At 34.2% G+C, this 22,259-nt stretch overlaps 1 protein-coding gene across 1 annotated transcript in view; it reads left to right on the top strand.

Moving 5' to 3' along the window:
- The window catches only part of LOC113072681 (receptor tyrosine-protein kinase erbB-4-like), a 107,775-nt gene that overhangs the window by 10,849 nt on the left and 74,667 nt on the right, over positions 1-22,259 (top strand). Inside the window, exon 3 of the mRNA XM_026245653.1 lies at positions 12,146-12,332. Coding sequence (XP_026101438.1) covers positions 12,146-12,332 — 187 coding nt within the window. The remainder of the gene's footprint in view (positions 1-12,145; positions 12,333-22,259) is intronic.

Raw genomic sequence — 22,259 nt, 5'->3', positions numbered from 1 at the left:
TTGTCCCTCTCTCCTAACAAAGGCTCCAGTCGCTGCTGCAGAGAAACACCCCCATAACAGGATATAATACCACCTCCAAGCTTTACTGTAAGAATGCTGTTATTTGGATGGTGAGCTGTCTTGGATATCCATCAGACATATCGTTTGGCGTTGAGGACAAATAATTACATTACATTTTTTTTACACTACTTTTATTTTTGGTACTTGTCGATACAGAGTACAGATACCAATATTTTTATTTGTATTTGTAATTATTTTAAATATTGGGTACAAAAAGTATGTATAATGTTAGCTGGTTCACTTAATTTATTAAAATAGATACAGTCAACCCAAAATTTATTAAGACACCTTCAACATTTCACATTATCACAGTTTATTCTCTATAGTTTAGAAGATGGTAATAAAATGTGACAACAACTCATAATTAAACTGTGTCAGAACAAATTCATCTTGATAATGTTAGATAACTTTTATAGAAAGCTATGTAATGGATTACAATCAAAAAAGTATTATTTAGACAGCTGAACTTATTTTTTTTCCCCCAAACTTGGTCTGGATAATTTTTGGTCCCAAATTTGTATCATTTGTACTGGTAGTCCACTATTTGAAGAATTTTGGGGTATAATTTGTCACAGTTTACTTATTTTGCTATCCTTACTTACATACAGTACATGAACTATAGTGTCCTGCACCCACTAGTAAAAACAATATATATAAAAAGTATATCTGGTCTCTGAATAATTTTTGGTTTCTTCCTTCTCCTTCTGTTATTTTCACACTTAATTATGCCCATGACAATATATTTTACTAGTTTTTGTTACTTTCTTTGATCATGTTTTTGCTCTATGGTTCATCATATGCAATTTAATAGCATTAGAGCTGCTCCATTGCTGCGACTTAGTACTGTAATGATGTGATTTGCTGTAATAATGCAGGGAATCACTCGTTATACATATCCTGTGATATTTTTCATAAATAGAAGTGTTTTTTTTTTATTTATTTATTTATTTTTTTATCTGAAACGTACTGCGATGTATATTCCAAAGCCACTCATATAATGCAGAAACACTCGAGCCAGCAAAACTAGCTCAACGCGTGCATGTATTTGTACTGGTGCAGAGCGAGAGGGACAGTAGTGCTGCCTAGCATATTACACACAGGCTGCTAGATTCACTTTCACCAGAAAGTCATGTATGCCTAAGGTTGTAAATAAATTATGATTATAGTGAATGCCCCTATTAATGGTCTTTTTTTTAACGATCCAAATTGGAATGCCAAGTGAGTGAATATCAAAGATCACACAACAGAATTGTGCACGCTCTCTCTCTCTCTCTCTCTCTCTCTCTCTCTCTCTCTCTCTCTCTACAGTTAAGTAACTTATGCATTGTTTTACTTACTTGTTTTTGACATATCTGCCCAAACTACAAACTTTCCAGTGATGAATTGTATATTCACATTGCATAGATATCCTACGTAGACAACCTTAATCTCTAATAACTCCATTCTGCTGTCTGTTCTGTTGTCTGTGTTTTTTTTTTTTTTTTTTTTTGTCTGAATATGGCACTTATCACTGTGTGGTACCGGCATTTGGTATTAGGGCATTTTAACGAATACGAGTACAGGAGCTCAGTATCGGGCCTGATACCAAAACCAGTATCATAATGGTGCATCCCTAATAATTATTATTATTATTATTTTTTTTTTTTTACATTTTTTGGTATCCATCTCCTGAATTGTGCTTGTCCACAACTGTATCCCGGAGATGGGTGCAAAGCAAAAAAAAAAAAAAAAAAAAAAAAAAGATATTATCTTAAAGGGGGTGATTCTTTTCTATATCCACTGTACTAACAGGTGTTACAGACCCTAGATTCAGTTGCACGGACATACAAAATGAGTGGACAGCTGTAAAGCTTTTAACCAGCTGAAACTAACTCTGCTACCACCACTTCACCGCACATAAACAAGCACACACTCACCCAAAGACACCCGCTTTCCCCCCAAATCCCCTATGGAACATCTGACAGCTCTGCCTTCAGCTTGTAATCCATCTCTGGGATCCACAACACCCAGTGCAATTATTCTTTCTTGCTGACTTTACCTGGAAAACATAATTGAAATAAGCTGTTTTTATTCGTACCACTTAAGGTAAATCTTTAAAGAGGAAAAATTGAGACTCTAACAAGCCAGTTTCCTGTTTTATAATGACACAAGAAATTAATGGACTGTCAAGGGAAAAAACTTTAGTGGGAAACTGGTAATGTTGCTTACCCTTTAAAAACTTACTAGAATAAACTTTAGTGATGACACTAATGGGCCAATTAACATAGTTCCAAAAAGAAGGGATCAAGTGTTTTGGTGTTGCTGTAACCACACATTTTTGGCTGATATGTGAATTTTCCTAACGTGTCCATTTCCTGTATATCTTAGTCTTGTAAGTTGTTTTACAAACAAAAACAAACAAATTTACATTGGCTCAACAAAGTATTTTTTTTTTTTTTTTAGCAGAACTAAAAATCTTTTGTTGAGAATACTCAAAAGTCTTAAAGCATCAAGTTGCTTTTTACAACTTTTTTAAGTGTTCGCAACAGTGTTTTTTTTTTTTTTTTCTTCCTTCAAATTTCCTTTAATGCGATTTCTGCACACTGCATCAGCTCCATCCAGTCCTTTCAAGGTTCCCAGCCTGAAAAAAACCTTTACCAAACTGTGCAGTTAGGTCTATTTCTTTTCTCTTTTCATCAGTTCATACGTTTTCCCTCATTCTTGCCCTTATACTTGTCACAACCTTTCTTTATCCGGCCTTTTTTTTGGTCCACAGAGGTTTGAAGCACGTAAAAGGGTTGGTAAGATTTGGAGGGGGTAGCCATTAAACAGTTTCCCTCTCTCTTTTCTCTGTGTGACAGTACTAGTGTGATGTTGTCCCACAATGCCTTCATTGTGCTTTATCGACAAAGTTCCTGTCAGTTATTGGTAGCCTAAAAGAACAGAGGAACCCCAGAGTGAATGAATGAGTAGCAGATCCAGTAATGAGGACATGCTCTGCAGTCAGATCCTTGATGGGGTGTTTGATGACTGTAATATTTCACTGTATTACAAACAGTTTTCTCAGGTAACATAAAAAGCATGTCATAAAGTAACAACTAAATTAGCTGGTTTTATTTGAAGTCAGTAAGACTTAATATTGTTGCTAGACTTACTTTTGATCATACTTGGGGTAAGGGGTAACTTGTCCCAGAAACCACTGAGAACACCTTAGCAACCACATACAGATGCCCTGGCAAACACTCAGAAGGCAAATATCATACTATATTTACTTATATCACCATAGAAACCACATAGGAATCATCTACCTATATATTATATTTTTGTTTTGTTTTGTTTTGTTTCTTTATTTAATTGTATTATTACTGAATAAACTTGCCTACATGGAATGACAGCAGTGTGCAATTTTTTAAATTCAGACCAGGTAGGGCTCATTTACTGCATAACCTCTCGTAAATTTTATGACTCTAAACTCTGCAAGCATTTTTGCAAATGTCAAAGTAATTTGTGAGGTGTAAAGATGGCGCATTATGCACATGCCGCGAGGATGTGGTGTACATGTAAAGAAGAAAGCAGCTGTGAATTGCTGGCACAGTCAGGCGTATCAAGTAGTTCCAGTCCAAGTGATTGTTTAGGATTAATGGTGCAGTCTCCATTGCATGTGCTTTCTATGGAAACTCAAGTCGGAGATAGGCCCTTGTGTGTGGCTGTTAGTGAAATATACAGGAACGCCAGAGCAGATTGATTAATGGCCCAGTGCTGACTCCCAATCTGTTCTGACAGCGACTCACGTCAACTGTGTTAGTCAGTGAAGATGCATGTGTATGTAAAACAGAGATATAAAGACTTGTATTAAGGTTTCAATCACACCTATCTCCAGCTCTTGGTTAAAGAGAGGCAAACTGGCCATGTGTACCATGGAGCAGAAAATATTAAGCCTGTTTCCACCAGGGAATAAAATAGTATTTAGAACACAATAGATCAGGGACTCTTACACTCTTCTGTCACACTCTTCTTCAGGTTGTTGGATAAAGAATCCCACCCAATAATAAAGCTGTCTGCTATACGTGTTACATGTAGTGCTGAATACAGCTGACAAAGAGACAAACAATTCATCCTTATACATGCTGATATGCAGTATGAAGGACAGCAGGTTTAGGACCACTATCATTCATCATTTGAAAGTGACTCCTTCTGCATTTCCTTTTAAACCTGACAAGTGACTGTTTATATGAATAAATGAGCAAATTAATCATTCATTCAACTGATTTGTTCCAAAAACACTGATTCAAAGAACAAAACAAAGGACAAACACTTACTTATTCAGGAACAAAATAATTTACTGTATTTATGACTGTTCTGTCTTTATGACTGTTTACATATGTTTATGACTATAATCTAGTTCAAAGGTCCTGATTCATTCGGCAACGAAACAAGTGCTTTATGAATGAATCACTTAATCATTAATTAAATCTTGTTCAAAACAGTAATTTAGGATTCATTTAGGAATTTGAGTATTGCACTGAGACTCACAACATTGTATGTTCTGCTAGGAATTTGTTTGAAACTATTTTTGTTGGCAAATAAAAAATAAATACACATTATTTATCAAGCTCTTATGTAAAAGCAATATTGCTAAAGTATAGCACATAAGTTGTGTACTATTTATAGTGCGTTTATGGTACTTTTTTGAAGCATTTGGAGTTGGACGAATGTAGTTACTATGAGATGTCGTGTATCAAAAAGTTTTGTGTGATTATTTGACAAGGAGGAGAACAAATTTTGATCATGTGATCAATTTTCATTTCATGCTACAGTGAGTGCAAACAGGCATGTCAGCAAAATGAAAGGGAGTGCAATCAATTTTATCAAAATTAGCCTAATATTCATTCATACCTTAATCTGATTAGTGTAAATGACCACACATTCCTGTTTGATATCCTCCTGTTTGTCCTGTCTTCCTGGCTGGGATTTCTATATCTAGGTTTTGTTTTTGTTTTCCATGATCCATGCTTTGCCATTGTTTCCATACTTGCTGAATGTAACAACTTAAAAAACAGTTTGACCAGTATCATGTAGGCATTGTACACAGTTGACCAATCGCAGCATGTGGGAAGGTGGGATCTATTGAGAAAGTCAAAGCTATGCACATCCACTCACTTATAATTTATGAGGACTGTGGGAAGCATGTCAATAGGAAAACAAAGCCAAAACCTGGACCTTTGAATATTATAGGGAAAAATTGGATGTATGGTCACCCTGCTTTTCTGTCATCTGTAGCACCTTTCACACAGTAATACCAGTAAATTGCCATAAAATTACCAGTACAACTTTACAAATAGAAAAATTTACTGTTCACACAAGCAACAACGTTCTGTGTTTTTTTCCTGGTGAAGCACCATTCACACATCAATTTCAAAATACCAGTTAATTATGTGACATCATTAACTGGAAATGACCTCTTAAAGGCTGTGCCATGTTTGTAAACATGAAGGGGTATACTCGGTCAGTGTTTTTGTTCACGTTTTCATTTTTGTGTCAAACATTCACATTCATGCAGCTGCTTTTGCCCTAGAGACATTTTTCTTTGACGTCTGTAAACAGTGCAGAGTAAATGCATCAGAATGTTATGATTGGCCCACAGTAGATGTCTCACATCAGCGCGTTCAAAATTTGTACTTGCTCATACCTGTTAACACACAGCTCACTACCAGTAGTTGACTGGTAATGTTGCAACTTCTCATACCGTAAATTGCCGGAACGAATTACCGGAAAAGGTCCTGCTCACGCATAATCTCCTAACAGTAATTTACCATAAAATCTGTATGTGTGAAAGTGGTCTGTGATTCAAATTTCATCATGTTCAGCAATCTGTAGATACTTGCCCAGTCCTAAAAACATCAGAGTGTGAAGAGTGTTGACGATTAACAGTTGACTATTAATGAGTTCTCTGATGTGTAAGTTATGTGTCAAAGAGTCAAGTATAGACCGATGTACACAACATGCAGTGTCTAATAGATTCTGATCCACTGACATATTGATGATTATTCATCTGCTAAACAGAATAATTAACAACATTCATTGCTAATTTTGTTGCCAAATATCATCATCTACTATTTTCAACTATCATTTTAAAAATGAAATTTAATGGTCATAGAAATACCATTAAAGGAGTGTCCCAAGTCATATCTATCACTGTTTGGAGACACAGATAAGTAGATATGTGTGCTCTTTTGACTTAGCTAGTACTAAATGATGACTTAGCAACAACCCAGAACACTAGTTTCATAGAGATAAATCTATTTATTTTATGTTTTTTTTTTTTTTTTTTTTTACAAAGAGTGATGTAATTGCTGGCCTCCACAGCAATTACATAACCTTTCTCCCACCCCTATATCATAGATGGGTCGGTTGGCATTTGCAAGCAGATATAGAGAAAAACAACAGTATGGTTCCTGTGGCATGCTGTGGGTGAAGAAGAACAGTGTGACATGTTTCTGTTGTTGCATGTGTCATTAGTGCTACTGTGTATTGCTATTGTAAGTCATATATTAAAGAAGGGCATTTGGGAGTCATATGCATATACTGGAGGAACATATTCAGAATGCTGCATTATTGTAATTGCAATAATGCAACCAAGGAATATTACACTTCTAAACTGATGTATTTGTGCCACACCACTACTTTAAATGTGATTCCTGCTCTTATTGCAAAACTCAGTGCAACAATTTCCTCTTTAACTTTAGGTTTTGCAATAGCCTGAATCCACTATCAAATTTTAGATTATAAGAGATCAGAATCCAAAAACAATAGGTAAAATAAGATATATTTCAAGATAAAAGATATATTGGTAAAATGCATCCTTACGAAAAAGAACCAGAGCCGAAGGTAGTAACTCAGTCAGCATGTTGACACAAAATCTGCTCATGTCCAGATGGCTTCATCCACTAAAACCAGACCGCTTGGTTAAACTGGAGTGACTTTAACATACATTACTGCAAGCAAATGTGCCAGCTATGATGTAACCTTGTCCCTTGAATGGAACTGCTACAGGCCTAGCTCGTGAAAATGAGCTCATATGTGAACAACAGGAATTGAACTCATTACATATGTACATTTAACATTCTAAGTAAGGTTTTACCCTCTGTAGATGGTTAACTTTCACCTCTGATACTAAATAATTCACACTTTTGGATCTTGCATTATCTCCTCAATAATGGTACATGCTAATAAATGCATTAAGGTTTAAGAGATTCAAGACACGACTTGCATTCCTGAATACGGCATGTGGTAGAGTTCAGTTTGTCCTACAGGGTAATTTAAAGGAACAGTTCACCCTATCACTCACAAATGGAACTTCTGCAGTGAATGGGTTCTGGCAGAATGAGAGTCCAAACAGCTGATTAAAACATCACAATATTCCACAAGTAATCCACAGCAACTCCAGTCCATCTATTAACGAGTCCATCCAGTGAATTGAAAAGCTGCATGTTTGTAAGAAACACATCCACCAAGACTTTTTTAACTCCAAAGTGTTGCCTCCAGCTAAACAAGTCCTGTCTCCCAAATATTGCTTTCTCCAGTGAAAAAGTCCACTCGTCTGAATCAGGAGAGAAATATGCACAGATCATGCAATTTGCCTGATTATACTTGATCACATTATTAAAATTCATGATTTAAAATTATACTTTCAGAAAAATTACACTTGGTGTGCAGCTATGAACCCATAGTCACGTGATTGTCCCTCCTGCTTTGAGAGCCACTATTATCAGCTCAATAGGACTATATTGTACTCCGTGTCAATTCGATTTTTAGTTTCCTTGCAATTTATAAAATCGGTCTTCGATCAGTAGAGCTCTGAGCACCTTACATCATTGTACGTGTATTATTTTGTTCTTTACTTTGCAACCATAGCTTCAGCTACTCCGTAATGTAGTTTAACAAATTTGATCACAGGTTTGATTGATTATTATTACAATTAGAAATGAAAAGTTTTTTAGATGTCTTTTTATGTTTGGATATCAAAATTATACAATAATAAAAAAAAATGTTTTCTTGCATTTAATCTGACTAAATCAACCTGACTACATTGAACTGGACCAAAGAATAGACCATTAAAATTCATTCTTTCTGAATTAAGCGGTTTTATTCCAATCAAAGTTATCGTTTAATGTCTAAATCAGCCTGAATTACTTTTGATTGGATGAATAACAAGGCATTTGAGTCAGATCAAATAGAAATCACACTTTTCATTCCACATTCCAGTGGACTTGTTCCTTTGATGTGATTTTAATTGTTATTTTGCATCCCGCTGACTTTCATGCTCAAAAAAAATTAAAGAAGAAACTTTTTTTTTTTTTTTATATATATATATCTTAAAGAAACTGAATAGAAATCAGAACATTGCATCATTACTCATTTTTACCCATTATCCTGATTTTGTCATGTGATCATGTCTGTTTCTGGTCATTGAAAGCCTGCAGTTTCTGAAAGCCTGCAACATGTCACGTGATTTCCACCATTTTTTGGATTTTTATAATGACCTGAATTTTAATAGTTTCAAAGTTCTGTTGTAACACACAAAAACCCATTTAAACCAATGAATTTAACTGGCTCCACCAAAAAATGAAAAGCATATTTCTTCAACAGAATGAATTCAGTGAAGGTCTTGATAAGAAACTTTGAACTTATACTTTTAAGCATAGTTATAAAAACTCAAGGCTGCAATTGTATCTACAATTCTCAAATATGAGAGCCGGGGATGTGTCTTCTTTCTGTGCTTCATACGCTGATTCATATTATTGCACTTGACAGAGTTCATTTCCAAGAGGAAACCACCAAACTGCCGGCTCATCGCTGGGGATATTACGGCCAATTTTGATATGAACAGCCTAACTGCAATGGGAACACATTACATTCGGAAGCCTGGAATGCAGATGCATGATTATGTCTACTACAAACATCAATTTCCATCACATTACTCAACCGAATGTTCCTTGTCATGTGCACAACACTGCCATACCACCCAACGCTTCTTTGTAGATTTGTTGCTCCATATACTTTATCCCAGCAGCAAAATGCCATCAGTAGATCTCAAGTTTGATGGATTGGGAGAATAATTCCACTCCCAACATGGTTTGCATGCTTCAGTGACCTCCTACAATAGCCGTCCACCTGAGATATGACTTTTACTATAATACATTCAGCAACTGTGACTGTTAACAAGAATATGGATTACAGCATGAATCTAATTTATGGTCACCTGATTATTTATTGGCTGACTGCATCATGTAATTTCCACTTCATGTCATATTTCTGCTATTTACACCCTTTTTTTTCTTTTCTTTTTTTTTGCAATTTAAGCAAATTATTGTTAATTCAGATTATGTGAACTAAGGTTCATGTCATTAAAAAGGCAGCAAACTTCCTTTAAGTCATTCTTAAAGGATCAAATTTGGATCTCAGTTTTTGTTGTGATTTGCATTTTAGGCAGGACTATTTTTAAACATTACCTAGATGTCCTTTAAGTGAAATCTTAAGAATTATACTATATAATTTTCTGACCGAGAAGAGAAAGCTGTGTCGAAGATCATCACGGATGTCCTTATAGCCAAATGGGGTTGGTGTCACTTGCTGATATTGGTTTAATCAATGGCATTTATTAAGGTTTGTGATAGAGAATGATGATTCAGGGCACACTGGAGTTTTTAGCATAAGGAGAGGGCGGCTCACTCTGACCCCGTTAGCTAATGATGGATGAGGGACTGCTGCAATTTCATTGGCCAATCTCTGAGCCTTTAAGTGATTGCCAACATTCCGGAAAAACAGTCTGTTCCCTTATAATCATAGTTGGACTGAAGAGATTCATTAAGCTGAATGTGAAGAACAAATTTGTTGCACACCCATAGGAGCTTTGCAGAGTCAAAAATGATAAGTGTGTGGAATGGCGGGATGGGTGTTAATGTGGTGATCTGTCACTCCATTGATCCTGCCTGGATCCCATATCCTCAGATTCTGTCTACATATGCTGCTGAAGTATGGAAAGGAATCCTCTAGCATCATAAATGATCATGGATTATTGGGTCAGTGTGAGCAGGGAGCAAAAGGACACATTTTCATTTATCATTCTTAGATTTTGAGTACATCAGTCACCCTTATATTGAATGTTTCATTTGAAACACGTTTGCCTCTAAGCCGTAGTAAAGTAAAAGCTCAGAGTACTAAAAGTTGAAGGCCAAGATTGCTGAGGCCTTACTGAGCAAATTCTGTAACATGCTTCATAATGTAACATTTCTCGGCAACTGCCAAATATGTGTAAACGTTGGCTTTGGTGAGTAAATAAAACACACTAGTTATTTGGTAATTTTAGGAAACGCAACATAAAGTAAATGATAAACTGACTCTCTCTGATATAAATGAGTTACAAGTTATTTTAGAATTATTAATTATTATTAATTATTATAGTATTTATTAATATCAATGAATTAATTAAATATTTTATATTTTCAATTTTCAGTTTGGTTTAAGTTTGAATAATTTGACTGTATGTGCTACTGTATTATTTTGTCATTATTATTATTTTTTATATTTTAAACTTTTCTTGTTTAAATCTTTAATTCATTTTATTTCAGTCATGTTGGGATAACTTATTTTATGTGAGTTAATTGACATGGCAACATTTCTTAAATATTTTGCATTTTTAATTTTTCAATTGATTCAATTGAATTCAATCCAGCTTTTCAATTGATGCATTTTATTTTTATTTTTTTTGTAATTTTTAGTTTTGTTTTTTGTTAATGATATTAACACTGGTTCACAATTCTAATTGAAATCATGCCAACCATCAGCTTGCACGTTTTTAAAAATTCGAAGCCAGTTTTCAGAATAAAAATGAAAAAAATCTCAGTTAACTTTATTTATTTATTTTTACCATGAGCCAAAACTGGACTTCCATATTTGAAAGCTTTTATCTAAGTGGTTTACCAACAGAATGTTTTTTTTTTCTAACTTACTATGCCATTTGTGTTCTGTGTGTTAAACCCCGGTGAAATTTGAAAGTTGGACACTGTTTTATTTTAAATTATTTTATAGCCCCAGTCTCCATGTTTAAGCAATGCCACTGAGAGAGAGAAAACAAGTAGACCTCTATTTGTGAGAAACATGGTATCCGACAGCTCGCTGCTTTCCTTACCAGCTGCTTGCTCACCCATAGATACTGTATGTGGTATATTCAATGGAATTTATTCTCCATCTGTCCAGCAGAGGTCTAAATCTTGGCTCTCTATACACTATGGCACTGCTGTGTCATCTGAGACTACCTAACTGTGACAGTGAATGAATTTAACGGGGAAGGGTGCAATTTGTCCACAACAATAATATGGAGTGGTCCGCTCTGCAGGCGGTGGGCCGTAATATAGCTTGCTGTAATGTAGAGAAACAGTCACCCTCCGGGGTTCAATAACTGCTTATTACTCCTGCCTCCACTTCAGAAGCATCACGATCACCATCAGCCCCGGTGGCCTCCCACATTATAACTCTGCGCTATCGACTGGAGTTTCTATTATTTTCTAAGCCTGTTCAGCAAATCCCTGTTTGTGGTCATGGTTCCACAGGTCTGTGATCTAATAGACGATGTTAGGGAATTGTCCTCTCCAGCTCTCATTTGTCTTCATATAGAGGCAAGAGTCGAGCTGGCCGATTTTCAGCAACAGATTATAATGACATATCGATGAAACCAGCTTCACAACTTGTTCATACAGTATATATGATATAATCATTTTACCACAAAAAAAGAGGGATCATACAAAATACATGAACTTTTTTTTATTCAATACTGACCTGAATAAGATATTTCACATTTAAGATGTTGTCGAAGAGAAAATAATAATAGAATTTATAAAAATGACCCAGCTTCAAAGTTTACATAGACTTGATTCTTAATATTGTGTTGTTACTAGGAAGATCCACAGTTTTTTTGTTTTATTTGTTTATTTTTTTGGTGTGGGTGGGGGGTTGAGGGGTGGATCTCAAAAAGGGATCTCAATTGGTAAGATACTGCAAGTTGTGTGTATATACTCAATGAACAGCTGGTGTAAAACCATTTTAGTGGTCTGATCAATCTTTCTTTTATCTCCTCTATAGTGTGTCCTGGCACTGATAACAAGCTCAGCACACTGTCAGATTTGGACCAGCAGTACAAAACTCTTCGCAAGTTCTACGAGAACTGTGAGGTGGTCATGGGTAATCTGGAGATCACCAGTATTGAAAGAAACCGCAACCTGTCTTTCCTCAGGGTGAGTACTCACAACTTAAAACAGCAATATTGTGAAATCTTATTAAAACATGTAAAAAAAATAAAAAAATAAAACTGTTTCTATTTCATAATTATTATTTTTTGATAAGATTGTGTATTACTGTGATGCAAAGCTAAATTTTCAGCATCATTACTTCAATCTTTAGTGTCACATGATCTTTCAGAAATCATTCTAAAATGCTGATTTGCTGCTCAAGAACCTTTTGTTTTTGTCATCAATGTTGAAAACTGTTGTGCTGCTTAATATTTTTGTGGAAGATAAAAACTTTTTGAAATTGAAACCTCTTATAACATTATCAGTCAGTCAGTCAGACAGTCAGTCAATCATTTATATTTGAATTTAGATGGCATTTTATTACGTGTGACTAACAGAATACCACATACATATACAAATAGCAAAAGACTATTTACTCTCAATATGAACACTCCAGTGACATGACATTAGAGAGCAAGTCATCGTGTATTTCTGGATTTCAAAGGCAGTTGGAGCTTTTAGCAGTCTTTTGTATGGGCGCTGCAATTACTGGCAACACTGATGGTTAAATAGCTCTTTTTCATTTGCATTAATGGATGTTACTTTGGTTCCAAACCTGGTATAGCTGCAGAAATTGAGCAAAAAGGCTGTATAAGAGGGGATTTTTTTTTTTTCATCCTAAAACCAGGTGTATTACTTATTCTCAGAGAAATCAACTGGCTTCTGAGTCTTAATAAATTAATGACTTTTCATGAAATTCACCCCATAATGGCTCCCTTAGGTGGTGCTGGAGACTGGCAAACCAATTATTGAAATTTCAGAATTTTCTTTTTGTTGATTATTTTCAAATATATATATATATATATATATATATATATATTTGAAAATAATCAACAAAAAGAAAATTCTGAAATTTCAATAATTGGTTTGCCAGTCTCCAGCACCACCTAAGGGAGCCATTATGGGGTGAATTTCATGAAAAGTCATTAATTATACACACACACACACACACACACACACACACACACACACACACACACACTACCACTGAAATTTTGAAACAGATTTGTTAATGATTTTGAATGAGGGCATTTATTTATCAATTATCAAACTTCAAATAAATTAAAAACTTTTTTTCCTGTGTGAATATATTATACAAAAATTAAGTTATGTTTATGGTGAAAAGCTAAATGGTAAAATAGAAATGCTAAGACTCTGATATAGTGCTCAATTATTTGCTTGATTAGTGCTTAATTAAGATTTTTTTTTTGATTTTTTGCTAAGCAATATAGTTTAATAGCCTAATGAATATTTGCGGTTAGTATATTTGGTGCATAATTACACACCCACAGGTGTCTTTTCATCAAAATTAGATTTGTATAATTGATGTGAATTGCACCAATGTCCGCTTGAAATTGGTGGTCCAAGTTACTGTACACAAATATTTTGAGTGCAACAGTATTTTTCATCCAGTTATTAACATTTGCTTAAATGCACCTCGTTTGTATTTTGTCGTGACCCTTTCTGCCTTTTTTCGTCATGCCCTACATTATGTAAGAAAACAACTGAAGGAACAAAGCCATGTTTCAAAGGTCTCTTGTTTACTTTTGTAGCCCTGATGTTTTCCCATCAATCTACCGGCATCCAGGATCAGGGTGTGTATCGGCAGATAGTGTCACTTTGGCCTGTCAAGTACACCTACGGTCCACTGTCAGGTTTTATCCTGGTCAAGGCCTGAGCGTTCCAACAGCAGCTAATGATGTTACAGGGTTTGACTGAGTCTTCATTAAGGTCTGATCAATCAGGCTGCTGGCTCCCTCCATGCCTGCTTAGTAGGAATACCAGAGTGGCTCAATGTCTGAGCTGCCAGCTTGTGTTAATATCAGGAACTGCCATAGACAATTGCCTCTTTGCATTTGTTGCCCTGTCACTGCAATCCATAGATGCAGTTCATGTGGAGAGACAGATCTATACAGTGGTAGAACATCTCTCAGGTCGTTTTTTCCCCTTCTCTTTAAAATCCATCTCAAATTCCAATCTCTAAATTGAAAAACACACTCTATAGGGGCATCTCTACCATATTATATATATAAACCACTTATTTCCAATAAATCAGTTATAAGAAACACAAATAACGCATGCTACATTTTATTTAAGCATTTTATAGTGTATATATTTCAGGTGCTGCACATTTGTTGCATTTGTTGTATGCATATAGAATGCATATTCAAGTATTTGGCCTTGAATGCTGTGCATTTTCGGTGATAAGCACAGGAGAGCATTAGAGTTACTCACAGTGACAGCACAACCAGCAAATAACTGACTCAACACAGACAAAAAGCGACACAGACTGGAGTAGTGAGTAGTTTGAACAATGTAAACAGACACTGTACACAAATGAATCCATCTGTGTTACAGAGCACTCTTTATTTCTAGCCAGTTTCCCCATCAGCAAGAAAACTTGACAAAAATTATCTATTATAGGAAAAGGTGTCATGGTTTTGACCTAGAAAAGTAATGTTCAAGGCTTTTCCCACAAAACTCCAGAAATGATGATGCCCTGAACAGTGGATTTATACCGTACTATTTTATGCTGAGACAACCAATGACATTTAGACATTTTATAAGTCCAAATGTGTCGAGACTGAATGTGTTTGTACCCAGTTCATATACATAGACTAGGGAGACGTATCCTCCTCATGAAACTCCTTCAGTCCAAAAAAGTGATGAAATTTGGTTAGTAATGCAAACAAATGAGACTTTTGTAAGATTATATAATGCAAAACAATACAATGAATGAGAAAATAAAATAAACAGATAAATGTTCCTCAAAAGCCTGTTGTATCCTATTTGATGCTGAGTATGAGTTTAACATGATTTCTCAAAAAAAAAAAAAAAAAGATGTAAGGATATTCAAGTAAACCTGATCTGCTTCAATCCAGTAAATGTTCATATTTAAATATTAATAACAAAGTTATTGATGTTTCTTTTGTAAAAAAAAAAAAAAAATAGAAAAGAAATTCACAGCAAAAGTACGTTAACAACCTGAGGGTGGATATATTTGAATTATATTAAATTGCTTTTTAAAAAGTATGAGCTATCAATAAGAAGACAGAAGGCATGAATCCGACTGTAGGTTTTTAAGCAAAGTTGATTATCTAGGGGCCTTAGACATTTTTAGTTATGATAAGTAGACTTTATAGGATTAAAGATCCAATGCAAAAATCTACATATGATGGTCTGCTAGAATTACCACATACACATTATACTGCATTTAAATAAAAAAATAATATATATATATATATATATATATATATATATATATATATATATATATATATATATATATATATATATATATATATATATACAATGGGGCTCGAAAGTTTGGGCACCCTTAGCAGAATCTGTGAAAATGCGAGTCATTTTCAAAAAATAAGAGAGATCATACTAAATGCATGTTATTTTTTATTTGGTACTGTCCTGAGTAAGATATTGTACATAAAATATATTAACATTTAGTCCACAAGACAAAAAAAAAATAAAAATGCTGAAATTAATAAAATAACCCCACTCAAAAGTTTGGGAACCCTTGGTTCTTAGTACTGTGTTCTGGTACCTGATGATCCACGACTGTCTTTCTGTTTTGTGATGGTTGTGCATGAGTCCCTTGTTTGTTCTGAACAGTTAAACTGAGCAGCGTTCTTCAGAAAAATCTTTAAGGCCCTGCAGATTCTTCAGTTTTCCAGCATCTTTGCATATTTGAACCCTTTCAAGCAGTGACTTTATGATTTTGAGATGCATCTTATCACACTGAGGACATTTGAGGGACTCAAACACAACTATTTAAAAAGATTCAAACATTCACTGATGCTCCAGAAGGAAACAAGATGCATTAAGAGCTGGGGGGGTGAAAACTTTTTTGAAAGAAATGAATACTTGTATTCAGCATGGACAGATTAAATATATCAAAAGTAAAGACATAATGTTTCTAAAATAATTCTATGTCAAATGCTTGTCCTTGGAACTTTCTATTAATCAAAGAATCCTGAATTTAAAAAAAATAAATAAAAAAAAAGTTTACACAAAAGGCAGCACCAATAAAGTTGTTTCTTGAGCATCAAAAATGCAAATTAGAATGATTTCTGAAGCATAATGTGCATTGGGCACTGAAGACTGGAGTAATGATGCTGAAAATTCTTCACAGAAATAAAATACAAATATATTACATTAGAAATAAAATATTTTTTAAGTCTAATAATATTTCACAAATTTACTAGTTTTATTGTATTTATGATCAAATAAATGCAGCCTTGGTAATATTCTTTCAAAACCATACAAAATAAAATAAAATCAAAAATGGAATCAAACTTTTGAATGGTAGAAGCCTACAATATATAATGCATGACAAATGGCATCTAGTTATTTTTCTGCATGTTTTACAATCACTTATTGTGCACAATTTACATGTACAGCATATATATATATATATATAATTCATATATTTATTTTTTTAATCTTTATCAAAGTATCAAATATATATCCAGTGTATTGTTAGTGAGTATAAGATGTCCGTCTTCTCCCTATAGCTGTTCTTTCACCCACTAAAAAGTGTGCTGCTGCATGGAAATGTCCTTTTCCAAGAGGTAAATGAACCAGGATGTATTTTTACTAGAGATGATGCTACTTGACTTCTGAACCTCTCATTTACAGATATAGAATTTCACTACCTCCTCACTAACACTTAACCCTCTAAAATCCCTTCAGCTGATATAATGTGCCCAAAGAGAAAGAGGAAGGGTTCAAGAGGGCTTTTGGAGAAAATGGTAATTGTGTCTGTGGGCTAATAGCACTGTCTCATTATCCCACTGCACTGTCACTGTCACATTGTCGGAGGAGAGCATACAGTATCAGCACAGCCTTGAGCTCACTAACATTAGTGTAATTATAGCTTCTTCTTTTTTACACTGTTAGATTAAGTGTCTCTTCACCTTCTCAAAATTGCTATCACAAGTTCATAGCATATTAGTGTTTACTAATTACATACTTTAACTTTTCTTTATGCTTGAAATGCCATGAAATAAAGCCCATTTTCATGGCTCTGAGGTCATATGTTCAACTTAGTTTCTTGTCATAACTTTTCGTGAGGACTGGCATCTAAAGTCAGTTCGTGAACAAGAGGAGAGAAAAGCAAATAATAATAATAATAATGTTCTGCGGTACTTTTACACATCTTTTACACTGGACAGCAGTTACCTTTTTTCTGAGGGTACAGTAATTCTGTCAATACTATCAGTAAACAACTTTCTAATTTATTCAAAGAAAATATTTTCCCCCTCTTAGTCTGGTAAAGATTTTTTTTTTTTTTTTTTTTTTTTTGGAATTTTGAGAATCAAAAAGGTTAGCATATGATTTTAAAAAAGGGGACTTTGGATGCCCATTCTCCACAAGTTGGTATGATTCTTTAGGGTCTTCATGAAATGTATGTAATATATTTTGGTTAAAATTCCTCAATGGTCATGTAAAACAACACTCTTTGTACCCTCTCAAAAACAGCTATGTTCACAGCAACCTATGTCAGTGCATGTCTCTTTAAATTATAATGAACTACTGAAAACCACACCCCTCTCTTCTGTGGGGTGTGTCAACAAAAGACACACAAATTTCTGCCTTAGACATAGGCTGCATTGCAGTTCACTTTTTTTAATGCCCTTCACTCGCTAACTTCTCTCCGTCTCGTTTTTCCTCAGATGTATGTCATTGATTACATTGCATGAGTGCCCACTACTGGCGGAACCCTTGGTATGGGCTGAATTGGATTGTCCTAAACCCTTGATCAGTTGGTTTATTGTTTACTTTTCCCCGTACAAATGTTTGGTGCACCATTCTTTACTTTATTATATATTCTTTATACTATATTCTATACTATATGAGTTGTTTGGGGTGGGGATAAATTAAACGCAATCTGCGATGATGTCGTAGTCGTGTTGCATTGTGGTCTACTACAGAGCGGCTGTAAGTGTGCATATGAAGCAGACTCGCTCCTTCTGTCAAAATGGAGGGTTCAAGGGTATGTCCATGTGAACTTCCCTCGTCCACTTCAAAATGGCAGCAGGGATTCCCCAAGGATAAGTGCTTAGGGAAGTTCACAAGTGTGTGTCTAAAAGGGAACTGGAATGCAGCCTTAGTATATGGCTCAGAAGTGGTCTTATTCAAATAGCTAGCTATCTATGGAAGAAACTGGCTGAGAATTGAAAAAGCTCATTGGATGACACAGTTTCAGACTTAGACAGCCCATAATACACTGCCTGTGTGTTTTCTTTTCAGCCTTTCTGAGCTGGCAGACACATCAGAAAATAATAATTAATTCATTCATGTTTGAGTGAGGTTAGTTGTCACTGGAAGTTCTGGACCTGTCACAGCAGTTTGTTTAATTGACAGTTTAATTGAAATCCACATCAAGCATTCTCATTTCTGTTTTTGGTGCAAGAAATGTTTTATCTTGAAGCAATGATTCAGAATCATTATATTGTTTCACCAGTGTTATTTTAGTGTTATCTGCATCATCTTATAATGCAGTGGTTCTCAAACCTGCCCTGGAGTACCCATGAGCTTTTATTTTAAATGTAAATTTGTGTTCGTATTTATTATGTATTACAAATACAAATAATTGACACATTTATTACAGCTTATTGTCTCAATTTATTATTGTGTCATTCTAATCCTATGAAACGTACAAAAATAAACTATATATGTATATATATATATATATATATATATATATATATATATATATATATATATATATATATATATATATATATATATATATATATATATATATGTATATATATAAGAAGCAAAAAAATATATAATACGAACACAAATGCCAAATGAAGTTTAATTTAATGTGTTGCTTGCTTTCTTAATAATTAATACATTTTAATTGCACTTTCTGCTCTAAAACCACATTTATTTACCCTGAGTAATCTTATTTTCAGTTTAAGTTAAACAATAAACTACATTTATTTATTTCTTTATTTTATTTATTTTTTCATTGAAAGTCTTATGAAGTGTGTCCGTTCAGTTTATCCATGGTTGTCTCATTACAGCCAGCAGTGTCTTGACACGGTTTCTGAGGTGAGATGAATTCCTCAGCAATTATAGACATCTGGAAATTATTACAGCTAAACGAAAAGCTCCGATAATAGAAATGACCATAATTGAATGCAGAGCATTCGTATGAATGACGATTGAACTGTGTGTCTTAATCTGTCAAATTAGACAATATTGACCTTGGCATAAACGAAGCTGAAGTGTAATTAATTCTAAATCAATCACACAAAATCTTTTTCTAAAGACTTCTTGCCTGCAGATTGATTTTTAGAACAGCGCCAAATGCAGTAAAGCCATTTATTGGCTTAAAAAGTAAAATTAAAACAAAATAAAAATGTTCTTTTATGAATCTACTTCTGTGTAATGCATTTAGATTCATAGCTATTTTCAGAAATGTAGTTATGGTTTATCATTTACAATATGCTTTCTTCTCCAGTGGTTGAATGATTGCCTTTGTTTGTAAAGATATTTGTAAAGGTCATGATTGCTATTTGAATGAAGGCAATGATCGTGTGAGACAGCAGGCACTAAAGGAAGACCCATTATTGTAGTTATGGAAGACCAAACTTTGCTTACAGCATGCATTGTTATTAAAATGAGTCTTCAATGCTGCTTAATTTAGCCCTCCGAATTGTTTTCCTTTATGGATTTTTAATATTTGGCAGATAGAGCTAGTTTCAGGCAAATATGTGCAGTGTCATGTAGCTTGCCACATGGAGTGGAACAAACAGATTGCATTTAACAATAGAGATGACATTTATATTATGTTTTTCTTCAGTTTGAATGCAGAACAGGCCGTGCCTGCACGTAAAGACGCCTTCACCACATTCTGTCATCTAAAAATGGATGATTGTGACCCTGAAACTCATCCCACTTCTCACTGCAGGGTTCTGTCAACTACCCTCCTCATTCACTGTCGCATATCTCTTGCGAGATATGCTCTCCTACCACTTTCTTGCTTGTAACTGGAGTTGTTTTGTTTGTTCGGAATATTCTCCTGTTACATCTGCTGCGGTCTCGCTCAAAAGACCTCAGCTTACTTTCATCATGCTTTTAACAAAGACAGTCAAGTATTTGAAAATGCAGATTGTAAAGTCATTAGATCTCCAAATATTTATCGTTTGCTGGAGAGGTTTTACTAACAATTTCTGTAAAAGAGTTTGCTCTTTTGTAGATCACAGGACAGCAGTTCTCTAACATTTAAATGTTAACCTTTCTTTTAACGTTTCTCCTAAATTTCATTAGGAAAAAAAAATTAGATACAAATTAATTATCTGTGGACAAAGTATAGAGGTATTAGTGAATGGATAGCAGATCAAGGGTGCATTTCCGAAAAGCTGTAATAAAACTGTAAATTATTTGTATAGGTCATAGATGTGTGTGATTGTGTGTGTGTGTGTGTGTGTGTGTGTATGATAAGAATTGTGCATTAATAGCTAAATTATTGGCAATGGTTCTACTATCTAGGCTTACAATGCTTTTGGGAAATGCAGCCCAGGGTTATTACAGTATAGTTAAAAACTAGAAATAAGATCATTAAAAGTTATTTAAAATAAATATTAACTGAAACAAAATATATATTGTAGACGTAAAAAATTAAAATAGAAATAGCTAAAATATAAAAATCTATATTCTAAAATGTATAAAAGCAGAAAATATTTTTTTTTAATTATAATCTATCTATATATATACTGCATATAAAGTAGTAACTAAACTCAAGTTACTCAGATGCAGGTCATTTTAACATGCATCTCTCTCTCTCTCTCTCTCTCTCTCTCTCTCTCTTTCACTCTCAATAACGAATTAAAATAAATGGTGTAATTCATTCAAATAAACTGAGTCTTACCACACTACTTAATTTCTGTGTCTGATTTAAAGTGGGCAGAATGCTAGATCTAACGAGCCATAACTGACGAGTTTCAGGTGGTTCTTTGCCTCTACATTGTGCGATAAAATCATTATCTCTTACATATACTACATTTCACATTACTGTATAATCATCAATGTTTTTGATCAACCAATTTTTAATAAAGGGATATAATTGTTTGAAATCATCCACCATTACTTGTGTACCTATTCCTAAATGTAATTATTTGACCACAATTAAAATTATTTTCGCTCTTTTACAGCTTCAAGGTTTGTGATGCATGACATTGGACAGCCTGTTTATTCCTTTGAATATCAGCATTCATATGTTCATTGTGTGTTTAATGTCTTCTACATGCACCCTGTTGACTTTTCTCCTGGGAAGTGCATAGATAGTATAAACTAATTTTAGTGTGTGAAGGGAACAGTTAGAATAGCAAAAACTTTTCATGATCTCATAGCCTGTCCAGATCTCTTAAAGATACAGCTTCCCCTTAATGGTAAAGTTACCCTTAATGCACAACCTTTAATGCAGATAGTTTTACTGAAAAATAACACCAAAATATCATATATCGATATTATATCTTCCTTTTTTTTTTCTTTTTTTTGATTTGTGTTTATTTATTTTCACCAACTTAGAGTAACTTTAATTATTATTATTTATTTATTTATTTATTGCCTCTGTTGTGCTTCCTTTAAACAAATTTACCACAGCTCAAATTGCAAATTTTTGTCTTACTTTGGTACCTGCAAATTTTCATTTTGTTGTTACTGTATCTTGAAAACAAGATAGTGTTTAGTGATTTTCTGAAGCTATCTGTCCTTAACTAATACGTACTGTAGACCTGGAATGTAAACCTGCCAAAAATAATTTTCTGTATTAAAAATACTCACATCGACTGTGTTTATGCATAACATTTAGCTAAAGCGGTGTTTGTTAACATGCGGCTC

This window comes from Carassius auratus, unplaced genomic scaffold (genome assembly GCF_003368295.1).
Source record: "Carassius auratus strain Wakin unplaced genomic scaffold, ASM336829v1 scaf_tig00009860, whole genome shotgun sequence".
Classification (NCBI taxonomy): domain Eukaryota; kingdom Metazoa; phylum Chordata; class Actinopteri; order Cypriniformes; family Cyprinidae; genus Carassius; species Carassius auratus.
Note: the sequence above shows the minus strand (reverse complement) of the source record. Positions and strands in the feature narration are given on the sequence as shown.